Raw genomic sequence first — 17744 nt, 5'->3', positions numbered from 1 at the left:
TCCCCAATGCTTCCTCAGGGGAAAGAGAAAAAAAAAACACCCTCCTAGAGCCAGGCTCCAAAGTTCCTCTGCTCCTGAGTGACTAACAGTGCTGTGCTTCCCTTTTTTTGGGGGGAGAGGAAAAGGAGGCACGCAGTGACTTTTCTTAAGGCCAAGACTGAATATCTCCTCTATCTTACCCACCCCCAAACTGACCACCAACTCTGCTATTTTTCTGGCAAGTTTGTTTACTTTGACTCCCTTTTCCCAGCCCCAGGATCTACTGACTGGTCTAGAGCCATAATCCAGGTTTATTCCTCTTCCTTCTTTCACCCAAGGAAGTGAACCACATGACCATCCCTTGCCCCGAGGCTTGCAGAACAGCAACTTAACCTTTCTGTCCCCATGGGCCCATCAAACTCCTCCAACTGCCCTTTCAGCGCCAATGTTGACCCACTCTTCCTCCCCTGACCGCTTTATCCTTCTCTGGGGAAACTATAAACTCAAAGGCTACCGCCCTCCTAATCTCCCCAGCCACCAAACTTTCTTTGATTGCTCACCGTTTCAATTCCTAAACAGATCACCTTCAGCGTTCCTTGGGGGGGGTGAGGGGGGGAGTAGCATAAACCAGCTACTTTTCACCTTCCCAACCCAACAGCCACCTCCTCTCTAACACTCTCCAGCTCTAGACTGACGACTGTCTCCTTAAATCATTAGGTGCAACTTATTGAGCTCCACCTCTGTGCTGGGGTCTGCACTGACTCCCAGGTCCCCCACCAGCCCGCCTCCACGCTCCAGCCGTAGCTACCGTGTCTCCACGGGTCTTTGGGTTCCACAGCTCCGGACACGATATCTTCGTCGGACGGGAATGTAACGCGCTTGGCCGCAGCCTTGAGGCGCCCGTCGGCCGGGGGCGATGCGGGGCTGGGAGACGGGGCCTCGGCGGGGGCCTCCTCGGCTTCGCCGTCCGCGCCCGGCTCGGGCGGCGCCTCCTGCGGCGGGACCTCCATCGCCGCCGCCACCTCCTCACGGGGGCCCTGGGGACATGCCCCGGGCCCCGGACTTGTCTCTCCGGGCCCTCCCGCCGTCCCGGGGCATGGGCTCAGCCACTGCTTCAGGCGCCGCCTCCGTCCGCTCTCCTGGTCGTCGTAGTCGTCGCCGCCGGGAGCTCGAGCGCGCCTCCCCCGAGCCCCGTGCGCGCCTGCTCGTTCGCAGCCGCACTTTCGTTAAGGGCCGGTGAGCCCGCCGAGTACCCAGAAAAGCAGAAAATCAATTTAAGTTATTTGCAGGTAGAGTTGTCTCGTGCTTTGTTAAAGGGGGCAAACAAAAGGCAGAAAGAGCCACAGGAAAAAGAAACGTGAGCAGTGAATCTGCAGAGCCGGAACTGCAGAATATGAGGGGCGGGGCGAGGTGGACGCCGTCTCCCAGAGCAGCGCGCAAGCGCGAACCTGAGCCGCCCCCACCGCGCCTCCCCGCTTTAATCTAGATAACTAATGTTTAGGCTCTCAGATATTCGTCACGAGCTCAGGCACGGAGAAGGGAATGGAGTTGATAGAAATAAAAATATCTGCTTGGTGGGGCTAGGCCAACTGGTAAGGACAGAAGTAAAGAGATGGAGAACTTGAAAGGGAAGGCGACAGAAGCTGTGTTGAATATATGAGTACTGGTGATGGATGCGGACACAGGGACCATCTGCCTGCAGACGAAGCCAGTCCCCACTTGCTGGTTAGTCTCTAGCCTTCCATTTGCAGACTGCAGCTTCATCAATAACCCTCTGTATTTGGATAGCGTTGTATAAAATACAATTTAAATTTAAAAATTGAAATAGGAGCCCATAAGGAATATTATAGCCCTGATTTAAGTTGTTTAAAAAACTGAACGAAGGAAGAAATGCCAAAAGCAAGGGACCAATCTGCCAACCAAAATACCGGGCGATGGACCAGGTAGATCACGGAGCCAGTAGCGAACTAGCACGAACTCAAGCCACGCCCCCACAAGGGCTCGATTCAGTCGCTTAATATTCGCATCCGCACTTTCTCCACGCTATCCCAGCCCAACAGGCAACTCGGGGAAGGAGGAGCTAAAACCGAAAAAGGATACGTGGGGAGGAGCAGGCGACATCGTTGCTTAGGCAACTCGAAGCTAGGCCCAGGAGTCGCCAAAGGTAGCTCTGTGAATGGATATATGGGAGCTGAGGCTCTCCACATGCTTCATTCAACTTCACTGGCCACCGCGCTTTGACGACTGAGGAGGAACAAAGCAAATCTCATCCATATTTAATGGAACCTTCACTTACCTTCTTAAATAGATGGGACTACAGAGGGGGCAGAAATTACTTTTAAAAGTAAATCTGGGCTTCCCTGGTGGCGCAGTGGTTGAGAGTCCGCCTGCTGATGCAGGGGACGAGGGTTCGTGCCCCGGTCCGGGAGGATCCCACATGCCGCGGAGCGGCTGGGCCGGTGAGCCATGGCCGCTGAGCCTGCGCGTCCGGAGCCTGCGCTCCGCAACGGGAGAGGCCACAACAGTGAGAGACCCGCGTACCGCAAAAAAAAAAAAAAAGTAAATCTGCTGAGGGAATCCCCTGGCGATCCAGTGGTTAGGACTCGGCGCTTCCACTGCAGGGGGCAAGGGTTTGATCCCTGGCCCGGAATCTAAGATCCCGCATGCCGCCCGCGGCGGCCAAATAAATAAATAAAAACAAATCTGCTGAAAGACTACTAGTAATGGGGCTAAGTAAAGCGAGTGATACGGACGGCCACGCTACACAGCTGGGGTGAAATGGAGAAAGGGCAAAGTTTCACCCTAACCCTTAATCCTCTGCCTTTTCCCAGTGGTGCCGCCACACAGGGTTAGACAGGTCCCAACCAGTCCCCGTATGGGCGGGGAAGCGACTCTACCCACCCAGAGGCCAGGCAATAGGAGGAGCCCTTGCGCGTGACCATGTGACCCAATGCCAGCCGCGCAACTCGTTATGGACATCCTAGACCACCCGAAAAAGAAATCAAGTCCAAATCTCCCAAGTCTGGCATCCAGGTCGCTCCAGCGTTCCCAGAGACTAGCGGGAGGTCCAATCACCACACCTTAATCGGAGTTCCTCCCACTCCCTTGACGTGTCCCCTTCCTGGCCCAGCTCCATGGGATTCAGCCCGTGGATAGCCACCCCGCTACTCCCTAAGTCTGGCTCAATCCCTATAGGGTACATTAAAAAAAAAAAAAAGGAGGCAAATTTTCCTGGGATAACTGGTACTTTGGCAGGAGGGGAGTATTTCCAGGGCGGCTGAACTTTGCAGCCTCTTCAACAGACAATTTCCCACTAGACAATTTGCCTTCCTTTATTCCCTTTCTCCACCCGGAATCTTCAGGAATGGGCATGAGGCCCATGTATCTGTACAGTTTAGAGTTCTGTGAGGTACAGCCTTCCTTTCAAGAGGATCTAGAACTCCTGGGGCCGCAGAATTTTACTGTCCCAAGAAGCCAGAGTTGCTTGAAGCTTGGCTCAAAATTCCAAGGGTGTTCCGAACTCTCTGGGGCCCAGAGGTCCAAGCTCAGGAGAATATGGAGGCCTGGGAGGCTGTGGCTACGCCCAAGGAAGAAAGATGAACACGATCACATCTTTACGGTTTGAAGGTGTATGAGATAATGTCACTACACCGGAGCAGCGCCTCAGCCTGCACGCCTATCGGAGTCTGCAGCTGCGACACGTAGAAGTTGGCCACGTCCAGGTCAGTGGCTCCGAAGTGGGCGGTCACATGCACACCCTCGTGCAACGTGAAGCTCACCTGGCGGCCCACCATGGCCAGCAGGCTGCGGAGGTAGCGCTCCCGAAGGGCGGCTCGGGCCCGCTGTTCCTGGGATTCCCGAGATTCTTGAGACTCCGGGATTTCAGGAACCACCGGTTTCAGGAGGGCTCTGCGTCCGTCGGGGGCAAAGCCTCGGCTCAAGCCATCAGGGCCCCGGGGGAGCCGGAGCACGGGCACAGTAGTGGTCAGTGGAGTCTGCATTATCCTGGCTGTTGGGTGAAGAAGAAGAGCAGGGAGCCATTATGGGGAGTGTGGGGCTACAGGAAGAGGGAGCCCGGAGGCCCGGGAGCAGAGCGCTGTCTACCCCACCTCCACTTAACCTGACCAAGACCCAATTCCCGAGTCCCCCTCCTAAAATCTGTGCCACCCCTCACCCAGTCCCCCTCTTCCCAGGAACTGGCACCACCATTCATGAGGTCCACAAGAGCAGGGCCTTTGCACTGCTTTGATCACAGCTTTATCCCCAGTCCCTGGCAATAAATATATTTGCTGAAAGAACGAGTCCTGGCCTCCTCTCTTCTCTCACACACAGCCCATCCAATCCATCATGAAATGCGATCTTCCAAACAAATTCCCAGTCACACAGGAGTCAGCTTGAAAGGGCCAAATCCATGAGTCCATACTTACTGTAAATAGATAAATGAAGAGATACATAAAGGGGGAGAGGGAAAAATCCGCATCGTACGACGGCAGCTAAAATTGTCAATGGATGCTAAAACTTGTCAGTGAACGTTTCAGAAGGTCCAGGATATCTACAAAGCCTTAAAGTACCTCCTCACAAGATAGTCCTTGTTAAGACTAAAGAGTAACTTTATGGTGGAGAAACCTGGTGGACACCAGCCTAACTTAGGCACGAAAGCCAACATGTGCAGCAATAGGACAAACAAACACCGTGTGCATCCTGATGCGATACACTGAGGGCAGGGCGCCACTTCTGTGGTCTTCCTGCCAAAAACGGATGACCTGCATCTAATCACGAGGCAACTCAAATTGAGGGGCGTTCTACAAAAAAAAAAAAATTATCCTGTTGTTCGAAAATATCAAGACCATAAAAGACAAAGAAAGAAATACTTGGGCGGGGGCTGGGGGGGGGGTAAGTTCCCTGGTCTAGTGGTTAGGATCGGGCAGTTTCACTACAGTGGCCGGGGTTCAATCCCTGGTCGGGGAACTGAGGCAGCCAAAAAAAAAAAAAAAAAGAAAAGAAACACTCAGGGGGAAAATATATTTTTTTAATTAAAAGAAAAATGTGTATATGTATTCACAACCTAATAGTTCTCACTCTGTCCACTGCCAACATCTCGGTCCAGCCACCGTCACTTCTTGCCTGGACTACTGAAGTCAGCTCCTCACTGGACTCCCAGTTCCACCTTCACCCCCTGCCAGTTTGTCCGCACACATGGCCAGAGGGATCCTGTTAACACCTGAGTCAGATCACATCCCGCCTCTGCTCGGAGCCCTCCCCCTGGCTTCTGTCTTGCTCAGAGTCAAAGCCAAAGTCCTCACCACAGCCCTCAAGGCCCTGAATGCTCCAGATCCAGCCAGCACCCTCGCCGAGCGCGGCGCTTACCCTCTCCACCCGGCCACACTGGCCTCCTCGCTGGGCCTCAGGCATGCCTGGCGCGACCCCTTGGTGGGCCCTGGTACTTGCGGTTCCCTCTGCCTGTACCTCCCCTCCCCTTCCCTGACCACCCTGCCTTCAAGATCTACCCCTCAGCCCCCTCCGTCCAAACGGGCTTCCTCATCCTTTGTCGCACACACCACTCCTGCACGTGACGTTGTCTATTTATTTTTCTGCTTTGGTCTTTCTCCCTGCGAGACGGCTGCCTCCCCACAGGCAGTGACCTTGCTTTCTTCGCACTGCTGTGCCCCCAGCTCCTGAACACTAAGTGGCTCAGGGACCAGGCTCCTTAAATACTGTTTCTGCTGGAATGAATGGAGTGGAGAGTGAGCTCCCAGGCCTGCTTATCTGGGTGACCTCAAGCAAGAGACAGTTTCCTCTTCCATTGTGTGGAGGAATTGCACCAATGGCTGGCCACCTCGCCTTGTTATCAGGATTCAACAGGCTCATGCCGGACGGGGCCTATTATGTACTAGGTTCTCCATGAAAGTTACAGTTGAATACCGACTGTATTAGAATCAGTATTGCTGTGTGACCTAGGGTAAGTTGCTTAAACGGTTTGTGCCTCAGTTTCCCCATCTATAAAATGGAGGTGATAAGAGGACCAACCTGACAGGGTCGTCACGGGGACTAAATGACCTAACAAACGTGCAGGTTAAGCAATGGCCTGGAACATATTACATGCCACTGCACTGAGGTGTTTGGGGTTTTTTTGGGGTTTTTTGTTGTTGTTGGTTTGGGGTGGTTTTTTTTTTGTTTTGGGGGGGTTATTTTTATTGAAGCATAGTTGGTTTACAATGTTGTGTTAGTTTCGGGTGTACAGCAAACTGATTCAGTTACACATATATATGTGTATATATATATATTCTTTTTCAGATTCTTTTCTCTTATAGGTTATTACAGAATATTGAGTAGAGTTCCCTGTGCTATACAGTAGGTCCTTGTTATCTGTTTTACATATAGTAGTGTGGTGATATGTTAATCCCAAACTCTTAATTCACCCTCCCCGGCCACTGCACTGCTGTTGACTGCATGCAGGGAGATGCAGGCTTTGTGAGGAGGAGAGAGAGAGAAGGACCTAAGTTTCAGGCAGCTGCACCCCTCCCCTCCCTGTGGCTCCGTCCCCTCTTCTCTAAAGTGATTAACTGAAGTGACTGACACGCATCAGGCACCCGGCGTCCCATCCCAGGGCCACTCACCGTACAGGGGTGATTGGGATTGTCCTTTTTCTTGTGAGGCTCTTCCTGTCTCTGCAGCTCAACTGTCAGCTCCTTGCAAGAAAGGATCCTGCAGAGCAAAGGACCAGGGCTTCTCAACTTCGGCACTATTGACAGTTGGGCCTGGACTATTCTTGGTCGCGTTGTAAGGTGCTGTCCTGTGCATAGGTGTAGGGTTTGGGCAGCATCCCTGGCCTCTACACGCTAGAGGCAGGAGCGTCCCCCACCCTTACCCCAAGCTGCGACAACCAAAAATGTCTCCACTGGTGAATACTTCGGTAGGAGAATTACAACCCAATAAAGCCATTTTTTTAAAAAGAAGATCTCCATCTATTGCCAAATGTCCTCTGGGGGACAAAAAAAAAAAAATCATCTCTGGTTCAGATGCAGACAAACAGATGGACGGTGGGTAACAATGACTACTGAACACATGAACATATTCACAGCCTCACGGACACTCAAAGAGGGGCAGTTTGACAGTCTCCATGAAAACTGCAAACAGGGACCTCCCTGGAAGTCCAGTGGTTAGAACTCGGCACTTCCACTGCTGGAGGCCTGGGTTCGATCCCTGGTTGGGGAACAAAGATCCCACAAGACGTGTGGCACGGCCTAAAACCAACCAACCAAACAAAAAAACTGCAAACGCACATGGGTCATTCAGCCCATGCAGGGCCCGGGGTGGAGACTTTTAGCTGTCTACCTTTCTTTACCTTTTAAATTCTGTTTGAATTTGGATCCATTTTGAATCTGTATAACCTTTTCAAAAGAATTTTGAAATTCTAGTTTTTAAAAAGGAAGGGACATATCGGAATGCTTCCACGTCCCTTAAAAAATGTTAGATCCTCCCTCAGGAATCTGAACTCCCTCTCCTAGCCTTAGTGTCACGCACTCCCCAAACCTCTTTCTGTCCCTCACCTGGATCTTTCCAAGTCCTCCTGATAGGACACCCCCGCTGCTGGCCCAAATCTTATTAGCAGAACATATAGCAAAGGTCAGCAAATCTCCTTTGTCAAGGGCGCAATGGTAAATATTTTAGGCTTCAAGGGCCTGTCTCTGTCTCTGCCACAACTACTCAACCCTGCCAGGGTAGGAGGAGAGTGGCCAGACAATACAGCAGCACGTGGAAACGTGGCGGTGCTCCAATCAAACCTTACTTCTTGGGACACTGATACCGCATTTTATATACTTTCATGCGCCACAAAAGATTTTGTTAGTTTTTCAACCACTTAAAAATGCAAAACCCACTCTCAGCTCTTGAGCCATATGAGAACCTGCAGCAGGCCACAGCTCACCACCTGGCATAGGGGATGAGGGTGTGGTCTGGGGGAGAGCGGGTGGGTCCCAGCCCTCCCAGATTCACTACAAGGGGTCTGGGCAGATCCCTGCAACTCTAGGAGCAGCCTCCCTGATCCGGTTCCTCATCCGTGAAATGAAACGTTAAAAAAAGACCTCCTAGGGCTGTCGGGAAGATCTTGCAGGGGGAGGTTGCCGATCACACAGGCAAAGGACATCTGCAGTATCCTGGGCTCCTCACTTTCTCTCCCACCCACACCCAGTCCTTCAGTCAAGTTTGTCAGCTCCACCCTCAAAAATGCATCCAGCATCTGGGAACTTCTCACCATCCCTACTCTGACCCTTCCTCGGTCTAGCCACCATCACCTCCCACCTGGACTATTTCAGTAGCCTCCCCACTGGGCTCCTGGCCTCCACCTTCACCCCAGTCTGTTCCCCACATGGCTGTCAGAGGGATCCTCCCGTCAGAACTAAGTCTGATCACACCCCTCCGCTGCCCAGAGGCCTCCCATGGCTCCTATCCCACCCAGCGCAAAAGCAAAAGTCCTCACGATGGCTACAAGGCTCTATCACCTCTCTGACCTCATCTCCCACCCTTCTACCCTTTGGTCACCAGTGTCAGTCCCTGAAAATGCCAAGCACATTCCTGCCTCAGGGCCTTTGCATGTGCTGTTCTTACTGCCTGGAACCCTCTTCCATTTGGGAGACATATATATATTTCCAGATACATGACTCACCTTCCTCCCTTACTTCATTCAGCTCGCTGCTCAAACATCATCTTTACAGGGAGGAAAATAATAGCCCTTTCACCCTGCAGTATCTTTTTTTTCCCACAGCACTATCACCTCCTGACAATATGCATTTACTTGTTTGCCTATGCGCTGTCTGTTCTGCCACAGAACATAAGCCTTCGAGAGAAGGGATATATCTGATTACGTCACAGCTCCATCCCCAGCCCTAATTAGGGCCTGGCAACCAGGGGGGACTCAGTAAACCTTTGTGGAAGGGTTCACTCCCCCTGTTATCTGAGTGCCTGCTCTGTGCCTGGCCCATGCTGGGTGGTGCTAGAGACACAGCTGGGAGTGAAAGAGCCCAGCCCTGCCCTCCTGGGCTCACAGTCCAGTGGATGACACACACTAGGTCTCCACACAATGACAACTCAGAGTGGGCAGGGCTGGAATGAAGGAGCCCGGGGGCCTCAGGAGCCCAGGGCAGACACCTGGCCCTGCCTGGGGGATAAGAGGTGGTTTTCAGGAAGGGGCTCAGGAAAGATCTCTCTGATAAGGTTACTTTGGAGCAAAGACCAGAATGAAATGAGGAATTGAGCCACGTGGAGATCTGGGGGGAAAGCATTGCAGTTCGAGGGAGCGGCAAATGCAAAGCCCATGGAAGGGAGACTGAGGCACAGCAAGGAGGCCAGTATGCAGGGGGCTGGGGCAAGGGCAGAATGTGCAGGGGCTTGAGGACTGGGGTCTCGCCAGGGGCTGGTTCTGAGCAGAGGAGGGGCAGGGTCTGACTGGTGGTAATCACGGGATCCCTCTGCCTGCTGCAAGGAAGAATGGACTGTGAGAGCAAAGGGAGAAGCAGACAGCCTGGTGAGGAAGCCACTGCAGTGGGTGGTGTGGAAGATGACAGGTGTCTGGGATGGGGGTTGGGGGGTTGGGGGTGGGGGGTGGGGTGGGGAGAAGTGATTGGATTAGGCTATCTTTTGAGGGTTGAGAGCCCTCACTATTTGCTAATGGACTGAGCAAAGCCGAGGAAGACTCCCTGGTTTTTGCCTGATGGGCAAGACCACAGTGAATGGAATTAATGGGATTGGTACATTTTCATTATCTCACCATTACTGGCTGTGAATGAGATTAAGGGACATATACATTTTCTAATGTATCTGACCACTGCATTCCCAGTTTAGTCAAGGGTCATCAGCTCCCAGGGCTTTCTCTCCCAACCTAGGTTAACACTTAAGTATTTTAGGAGAAACACTCTCCTCTCTAGGGCTAGTACTTAATGAAGGACCGATGGGAATTATGCAAGTGGCCAAAGAATTATGTTCAATTCCTGGATTAAACGTGTTTAATTACATGACTAATTAAACATGTTAGTCATGTTTTCTCCATTAGGGAGGAAAAAAAAAAAGATTTGGTCATACCTGCACAAGCCCCATTTTCCCGAAGAGGAAACTGAAGCTGGACGATGCCAAATCATTGACTGGGTGCAGGCTTGCGATTGGCAGGAAAAGGGAGCAAATCCAGGCTGGTCTGATAACAGAGTCAGGGCCATCACCCCTGCCCTGGGAGCAGGGCAGTTTTTTTCAGCCAGCATAGGGGAGTCCTTGGAGGTTTGGGAGTCAAGGTGTGACCTGATAAGAAACTGGTTTGAGAAAGGTCACATACGGTGGGCCCAAGACAGCAAAAGCAGGTATTATCCATTCTCCCTGGTGACCAAGCCTGAGAGTCCTTTATCCTGTCAGTCTCCAAGCCAAGGATTTCCTGCCCAGGTTTCAGGAAAAAATGTCCAAACCCCTTTCCCACTAGAAAAACTAAAGTGCCCATCGCTTTGGTCAATGGCAGGGCCAGGAGATTCACAGACTTCCATCCCTGGGGCCTCAGTACTCACTTTCTAGAAAATGGGAACGATGTGTTCCGTGGACAAACTAACCCTTCAGTTGCCAGGTGGAGAACCAGCTGAGTTACCAGCTTAACCGAGATACTGACCAGCCTACACCCACCTCATGGGTGGGCCCTGTCTGGATGCAAATTAGTTAAATGGGCCACACACACACATACACTCACACACACCCCGTGAGGATCGGGACCCCAAATGCAGAATCCCACCCCCTCAACCTCCGCCCACTGGGCCGGTCAGTTTCCTTTCAATTCCGCTCTGGCCACGCATCGCATCGCTCTCCTTTTCTTACACTAAGTAGGTCCTCCCGGCCCTCAGGCGTCCACTCCCCACTCCGCCCTGGGCTAGACGTTCTTCCCACCTCCCGGCTCAGATTAGGCGAGCGATTCCACTCCGGGAAAGGCGGGAGTCACAAGACTGCAGCCGTTATTACTGTTATAATATCGTCGTCGTTATTGTTTTCCCGAGGGGGGTGCATTCCGCCCCCACCTCCACCCCGGGCGCGGGAGCGTGTGCGCTGCTGCGTTCGGAACCAGAGTCCCGGGTGCAGGCGTTCGGGGACCAGAACGTCCCAGCAGCCGGCGTTGCAGGCGCGGACTTGACTCTTGCCGCCACTCCCGGTCTTGCACGCGGGTGGGCGTCCCGGGCCGGTGCCGGGGAACGGGAAAGTGCTCGCAACCCACCAGCAACAATCCCGCACTCACCGAGGTCTGCAGCGGCTGGAGCCCCCACTTCCGCCGGCGCCCCAGCTGCAGAGGCCCGGGCGGGCCGCGAGCCGCCGAGCCTGGGTTCCGCCCGCGCCGCCAACGCCCCACGTGGTCTCGGGCGGGCTCGCGGGCTCGGAAGCCAGCACAGACCCGGGCGCCACCCTGCCAGCGGCTTGGCCCAGCGCTTAGAGCTGATCCACCAGTCTGCGAGGTGGGGACGTCCAGGATACCCATTTTACAGAAGAAGAAATTGAGGCGCCTCCCGTCTGAGTTAAGTGCAGATTGGACTTGGCACCCCCATCCCCCTACACGTGCACACTCCTACCCCTCACCTCCAGTCCGAACCCCACCTTCCCTACTTGATCATGCTCTCAGCAGCCACGCACCAGGCAAAAAGCCTTGGAGAGCAGCAGCTGGGAGAGACCAGAGGCGGTCATTCCTGCAGCCCTCCCCGCAGCCCCATCTTACACAGGGGGAAACTGAGGTCCTGAAAGGCAAAATGTATGGCCTGAGGTGGAAACGCGCTGCTGTGGGCTCAGAATTCACTTCTTCCACACGGTTTCAGTAAGGCAGGGCCTTGTGGGCCTTGGCTTCCCGGCGGACCCCCAAGACCCGGTGCCTGGTACGCAGACCCTCTGCAAATATCTATTGAAAGAATGCACATAGCGGGAGCTCAGTACACAATTTGTTAACTGAACTATGAACGATTAGGGGCTCTATTTGTGAACAAGACAGACTCCACTCCTGCCATCTCAGAACCTACATTCTAGGGAGGCTGAGAGGGACACCACAGGTTATTACATGAACAAATACATCGACAAGATCCTTCAGGGCTTGACAAGGATGTAAAAGGAATAAAATAAGGGCAATGGGGTAATGGGTGGCAGGGTTGGGGGAGGTTGGGTGGTCAGGGGAGGTGGCACTGAGGAAGCCACCTTAGGTAACAGATGGGAAACCTGAGGCCGAGGAGGGAACTGGGGACAGATGGAGGTCATGGAGTGTAAATTGTAAGGCCTTCAGCAGGGTGGGGCTCCTTTAGATCCTGTGGTCAGGGAGGTCCTCTGCTCTCAGGAGGACAATTGAGCTGAGACCTGAATAACAATATGAGGAACCCTCAGGCCTGCAGTGGAGATTAGCATGTGAAATTCCCTCAGTGCTGGGCTTGGGGACACGGCAGGGGCGGACTGACCCTGGCCCTGACCTCAGGGGGCTTGTGTTGGGGGAAGGGGTGAGAGGACAGTAAACAAACAGTTGTAGAGCTGATGTGGTTGGTGCCAGGAAGAAAAGAAAACTTGCAGGGTTGAAGGGTGGGGCAGGGTGTTGATACCACTTCAAACAGTGATCAGAGAGAGCAGCCTTGAGGAGGGAAGTTCGAGGAGGCCCCATCCGAGGGAGGCAAGACGGTTGGCTATTTGGTTTTAAAGACGATCTCAGGTCTAAGAGCAGAGTCAATGTATATGATCACGACCCTCCTCTGCTCAAAACCTTCCCAGGGCTTCCATCTCAGAAAAGCCAAAGACTTTAAAGTGGTCAAAAGATGCCCTTGAAGCTGACCTCGTTTTCTCACAGAACTCAATCAATACAGAACTTAATCACTACAGAACTCCTAGAATACGCAGGCCCGGCATGGGGAGAAAATTGAGGCCCACCCGTCTCCCCAGTAATCCTGTCCCTTTATAATCCTTCCTGGATTTTTTTTTTTTCTCCATGACAGGTGTCACGGAAGGCACTCTGTATTTTACATAGTTATCTTGTTGAGAGTTCTGTCTCCCTGAACGAATAAACTGCATGAGGCCAGGGTTATTTGTACCCTGCTGCATCCCCAGTACTTGGTCCAGAACCCGGTGCATAGTAGACGCTCAATCAATGTTTGCCCAGGGAACTTTTATTGTAATGCGTTTAATGGAACAGACCAGATTACTACCGGGCGCCCAGGTAGAAACGTGGCCCCTACCACTTTCTCGCTTGGGGGTGTGTGTGGGCACCTTGTGCCTCAGTTTCCACCAGCCCGAAAATGGGATCAGGAATAGCTGTTTCTATGCGTGGTTGTGTGAGCTCGTTATGGTTAAGATTTGATCACTTAGAGAAACGCAGGGGGCATGGTCCAGATTAAGTTTGGCTGAGGGTGGGGCAGTCCTCTCGCGTCAGGCCCCGCCTCGGTGGGCGGAGCCACGGGCCGGGCCAGCACGTGTAAGAGTTCGCCGCGGGTCGCCGCAGTCACTCACCTGGGCGCCTCGGTGTGAGCGCGCACGGCTCGCGAGTCCTCCGCCCGCCAGTCCGCCTGCCCGTGACCCATGTCCCGCCGCAAGGCCGGCTGCATGCCTCGCCGAAGAGAGCCCGCTCCCGCCGCCAACTCAGACGACGAGATGGAGATGCCGGACCTCTTCATCGATGTGAAGCTCGAGCCGGACCCGCGGCCCCTACAGGCCCGGCGGCTAGGGCCCTTCAACCCGAAGGAAATGCCCGCGCCGGGGCGGTTCGAGGGCGAACCCCGCCACTCCCCCGGCCCCGTGCCCGCTGGCGGCCTCTTCCACGCCCTGGGCCTGCGCAACCAGTGGGCGCCGTGGACGCCGCTGACCCCGCACCTTCCCGGTGAGCGCCCCCTGCCCCTGCCCCGGGCCCGCCCGCCTCCCTCCCCTCTCTCTCCTCTCTCCTCTCCTCTCTCTCTCTCTCTCTCTCTCTCTCTCTCGTGGGACCTCCTTCTCGGGGCACCGACCCCCGCATCCCCCCACCCGCACTAACCCCCCTGCCTTATTTTCCTCGCCCTGGTCCTGGCCTCCAGCCCCCCTTTTGACCTTCGGGTTTCCCCTCTCCCTCGGAACCCCCAGGCCCCATCCTGGCCCCACCCCATGCTCACCACCCGCTTCCTCCCTGCAGACCGCCAGCCGTGGACCGACAAACACCCAGATCTGTTGACCTGCGGCCGCTGCCTGCAGACTTTCCCGTTGGAGGCCATCACTGCTTTCATGGACCACAAGAAGCTGGGCTGTCAGCTCTTCAGAGGCCCCAGCCCCTGCCAGAGCTCAGGTGAGTAAAGCCGGAATGCAGTCCCTGGTCTCAAGTTCAAGGGCCCAGCTTCCTGTGGGAGAAGGGGCTGACCTGGACAGGCGGGGCAGTGAGCACTACTTCCCCTTTCTGGCTCCCCACTGGGTGCAGCCTAGGCGTGGCCAGAGCCTGCCCTGTCCTAGGGCTGAGACTAGTGGTGGTGAGGGGGGTGGGTGAGGATGGGGGCTGGGCAGGGAAGCAGGGCCACCCACAGGGTGTGGCCAGCCCCAGAAGACTGGTCTGGGGATTTGCCATACACACACCCCCAATCTGGTTTCACTTCTCCTTCCCCTTGGCCAGAAATAACTGGCCAGGTGGCTGGACCAGTGTGGCAGCAGGGGGCACCTCTGGGGAGGGCAGCGGCCTGGGGGAGGGGAGCTGAGGCCAGCTGGACCGGGGGGTGTTGTCACCCCCTCCCCCTCTTTATCACTTCTGATTGAGGTGCTGGGCATTTGCTCAGAGCCAGGGAAGGGACTTCTGGTTTCCCTCCCTGATGGAATCTCCCAGCCTTGCATGCTGGGAAGGCCCTGTTTTGAGCCAGGTCCTGGGTGTCTGGATACCTGGGTTCCTCCCCTCGGGTAGGAATTAAAACTCTTAACTTGGTACTAGACTCCTGGCGAGCTGAGCTTTTGGTCAGCGTTGACGATGGGGCTCATCCACAGCTCTAGATTGCCAGTCTCTGGGCCATGTGCTCCTGGGGATTTGTGAGAAATGGAATTATATTCAGGGCCGGGCCAGGGAGAGGGTCCTGTGGTGGGAGGGGGGGAGGAGGAATTATGATTGGCTTAGCTGCAGAGTTAGGGCCTGGTGGGCAAAGGAGGGGCTGTGATGGGATCATTAGAACAATACACTCTTAGGTGCTTGGACTTGGGAGAATTGTGGACACCTCCGCTAATGCTTACTGAGGGCCTGATGGATCACAGCTCTCAGCTGGCTCTGAGCTCACAGCAAGTCTAAAGGGGGAAGACCCCTAGATCCCCATATTCTAGCAAATGAGGAAACTGAGGCTCCGAGAGGGGTATTTCTTGCCCAAGGTCACACAGCTAGGGAGCAGGAGAGCCAGCTGGAAGTCAGGCCAGGCCGGCCCTCTCCAGCCCCACCCATGCTCTTGACCCTGGTGTTGCATCAGGAAAGCCACCCCCATCCAAGACATAAAGGCAAATAGATCTGGCAGTACCTTACTGACAGTACCTGGAGTGTCTTGATTTGGAGGACTCTCAATTTGGGTTCCATAAAGAGGGAGGGGAACCTAGCTCACCGTCCACACCCCTACCTCTCTAGGTGGCTGCTAAGCCTTCTCCCCGTTTAGACCTTGGCTCCCTCTTCTGTAAGGCAGGAAAAGGGGATCATGCGTGGGACCCAGGAGCCTGGGGCCTGGCACAGAAACCCACTCAGTTATCAAGAGCTGTTTTGATTATTAAACCAATCTTTTTTCTTGAAAACCTCTATCTCCCACCCCCTGGGTTTCTGGATTGAAACCCCAGCTCCACCCATTCCTAGCTGTGTGACCTTGGGGAAAGGTCTCTTTGCCTCAGTTTTCCCGTCTGGAAAACGGAGGTCTTATTTCCTGCCTCGAAGGAAAGTTGTGAGAGGGAGCTGAGCGTGCCAGGTGGCAGGTGCCTAGCGCACTGAACTGGATCACCTGCTCAGCAAGGCCTTCCTAACCCCAGTAATAAAATAACACCCCCCCATCCATCACTCTGCTCTAACTTGTTTTTTTCTTTTTTTTTTTTTGCGGTACGCGGGCCTCTCACTGTTGTGGTCTCTCCCGTTGTGGAGCACAGGCTCCGGACGTGCACGCTCAGCGGCCATGGCTCACAGGCGCAGCCGCTCTGCGGCATGTGGGATCTTCCCGGACCTGGGCACGAACCCGTGTCCCCTGCATTGGCAGGCGAACTCGCAACCACTGCGCCACCTGGGAAGCCCTCTGCTCTAACTTTTAAGTTTTTCTTGAAGATTTTTCAAACACAAAGAAAATCCCCAAGTACTTATCATCCACTGCACGGATTTTCCTTGCTTCTTGTCTGTCCACTCACCTCTCTGAACACCAGCTTCCTGAGGGCAGGGAGTCTCGCCTCTTACTGCTGCCTCTCAGCTCCTGGAATAGAGCCTCTCCCCCAGCAGGTGTCCAGCCGGCAGCTGTGAACAGCAACTGCTCTGACTTGCCTGACACACTAACCCCTGGCCCTTCTCTTCTCTGCAGAACGCGAGGACCTGAAGGCCTTGAGCTGCCTCCGCTGCGGCCGACAGTTCACAGGAGCCTGGAAACTGCTGCGCCACGCCCAGTGGGACCACGGACTGTCCATCTACCAGACGGAACCCGAGGCCCCAGAGGCCCCGCTGCTGGGCCTGGCCGAGGTGGCTGCTGCCGTGTCGGCGGTGGCGGGGCCAGAAGCCGAGGCCAAGGGCCCCCGGCTGGGTTCCACCCGACGGAGCCCCACCTGCCCCGTGTGCAAGAAGACCCTCAGCTCCTTCAGCAACCTGAAGGTGCACATGCGCTCGCACACTGGCGAGCGGCCCTACGCCTGTGACCAGTGTCCCTATGCCTGCGCCCAGAGCAGCAAGCTCAACCGCCACAAGAAGACCCATCGGCAGCAGCTACAGCCCCAGAGCCCCTGCGTGGCCGATGCCAGTCGGGAGCAGGCCTCCGCCGCCCCTCCGGAGCCGGCCGCCCATGCCGCCGCCCCGGCCAGCATCCTCCAGTGCAGCGGCGGAGAGGGGGCCGGAGCAGCCGCCACGGCGGGGGTCCAGGAACCTGGGGCTCCTGGCGGTGGGGCCCAGGTGGGCCCCGGCGTGGACGGCTGGGGAGCTGACACCAAGGAGCAGAGAACTGACCCCGAGAAGAACCAGAAGACGTCACCCAAGAAGACGCTGAAGCCAGCGGGCAAGAGCCGGGGCCCCGGGCCCGGGGGCAGCTGCGAGTTCTGCGGGAAGCATTTCACCAACAGCAGCAACCTGACGGTGCACCGGCGCTCGCACACGGGCGAGCGGCCCTACGCCTGCGAGCTCTGCTCCTACGCCTGCGCCCAGAGCAGCAAACTCAACCGCCACCGCCGCATGCACGGCCTGGGGCCTGGCGGGCCCCGCTTCAAGTGCCCCCACTGCTGCGTGCCCTTCGGCCTGCGGGCCACCCTGGACAAGCATCTGCGGCAGAAGCACCCCGACGTGGTTGGGGATGCCTGAGCCGCGGGAATGCCCCCTGCGGTCCCCCGCACCGCCGTGAACCGCTTCTGTGACCTCCCTGTCCTTCCCCTGCAAGTAAATCCTCCCTCCCCACAGTTACACACGCGTTTGGACTCTGACTTTCTTGGGGTGTCTGAGGTGGGGCGGGAGGCTTCACTCCTTGGGGTGGACAGCTGGACAGACCGGTTTGGAACGAGGGGGTGAGGGGAAAGGCCAGCACCCAGTGCCTGGGGCACAGCAGGACTGGCACTGAAAGCTGTGCTCCCGGTTCCCAACG

General features: G+C 55.3%; 3 protein-coding genes across 6 annotated transcripts in view; 1 reads left to right on the top strand and 2 right to left on the bottom strand.

The window, feature by feature from the left end:
• The window catches only part of PPP1R37 (protein phosphatase 1 regulatory subunit 37), a 41422-nt gene extending 40138 nt beyond the window's left edge, over positions 1-1284 (bottom strand). For both annotated transcript variants that reach the window (XM_079908092.1, XM_079908093.1), the window contains exon 1: positions 788-1284. In XM_079908092.1, coding sequence (XP_079764218.1) covers positions 788-989 — 202 coding nt within the window. In that variant the 5' untranslated portion in view covers positions 990-1284. The remainder of the gene's footprint in view (positions 1-787) is intronic.
• Positions 1285-2233: 949 nt separating this feature from the next.
• Positions 2234-13595, bottom strand: GEMIN7 (gem nuclear organelle associated protein 7). 3 transcript variants are annotated; one of them, XM_079907303.1, is made up of 3 exons: positions 13465-13595; positions 6597-6684; positions 2234-3988 (listed from the first exon to the last, which is right to left on the bottom strand). In XM_079907303.1, exon 3 carries the CDS (start codon positions 3978-3980, stop codon positions 3594-3596), a length of 387 nt encoding a protein of 128 aa, XP_079763429.1. In that variant the 5' UTR covers positions 3981-3988; positions 6597-6684; positions 13465-13595; the 3' UTR covers positions 2234-3593. The 3 variants fall into 3 exon arrangements, with proteins under 3 accessions (XP_079763429.1, XP_079763430.1, XP_079763431.1); XM_079907304.1 differs by lacking the exon at positions 13465-13595 and adding an exon at positions 10057-10187; XM_079907305.1 differs by lacking the exons at positions 6597-6684; positions 13465-13595 and adding an exon at positions 11237-11256.
• On the top strand, positions 13534-17467 carry ZNF296 (zinc finger protein 296; the record flags this gene model as incomplete). The annotated part of the gene is made up of 3 exons (XM_079907302.1): positions 13534-13831; positions 14117-14266; positions 16488-17467. 3 exons carry the CDS (start codon positions 13534-13536, stop codon positions 17465-17467), a joined length of 1428 nt encoding a protein of 475 aa, XP_079763428.1.
• Between the last annotated feature and the right edge of the window lie 277 nt (positions 17468-17744).

Source organism: Stenella coeruleoalba, assembly GCF_951394435.1.
Source record: "Stenella coeruleoalba genome assembly, chromosome: 20".
Classification (NCBI taxonomy): Eukaryota; Metazoa; Chordata; class Mammalia; order Artiodactyla; family Delphinidae; genus Stenella; species Stenella coeruleoalba.
This window is presented reverse-complemented; position numbering and strand designations above follow the sequence as displayed.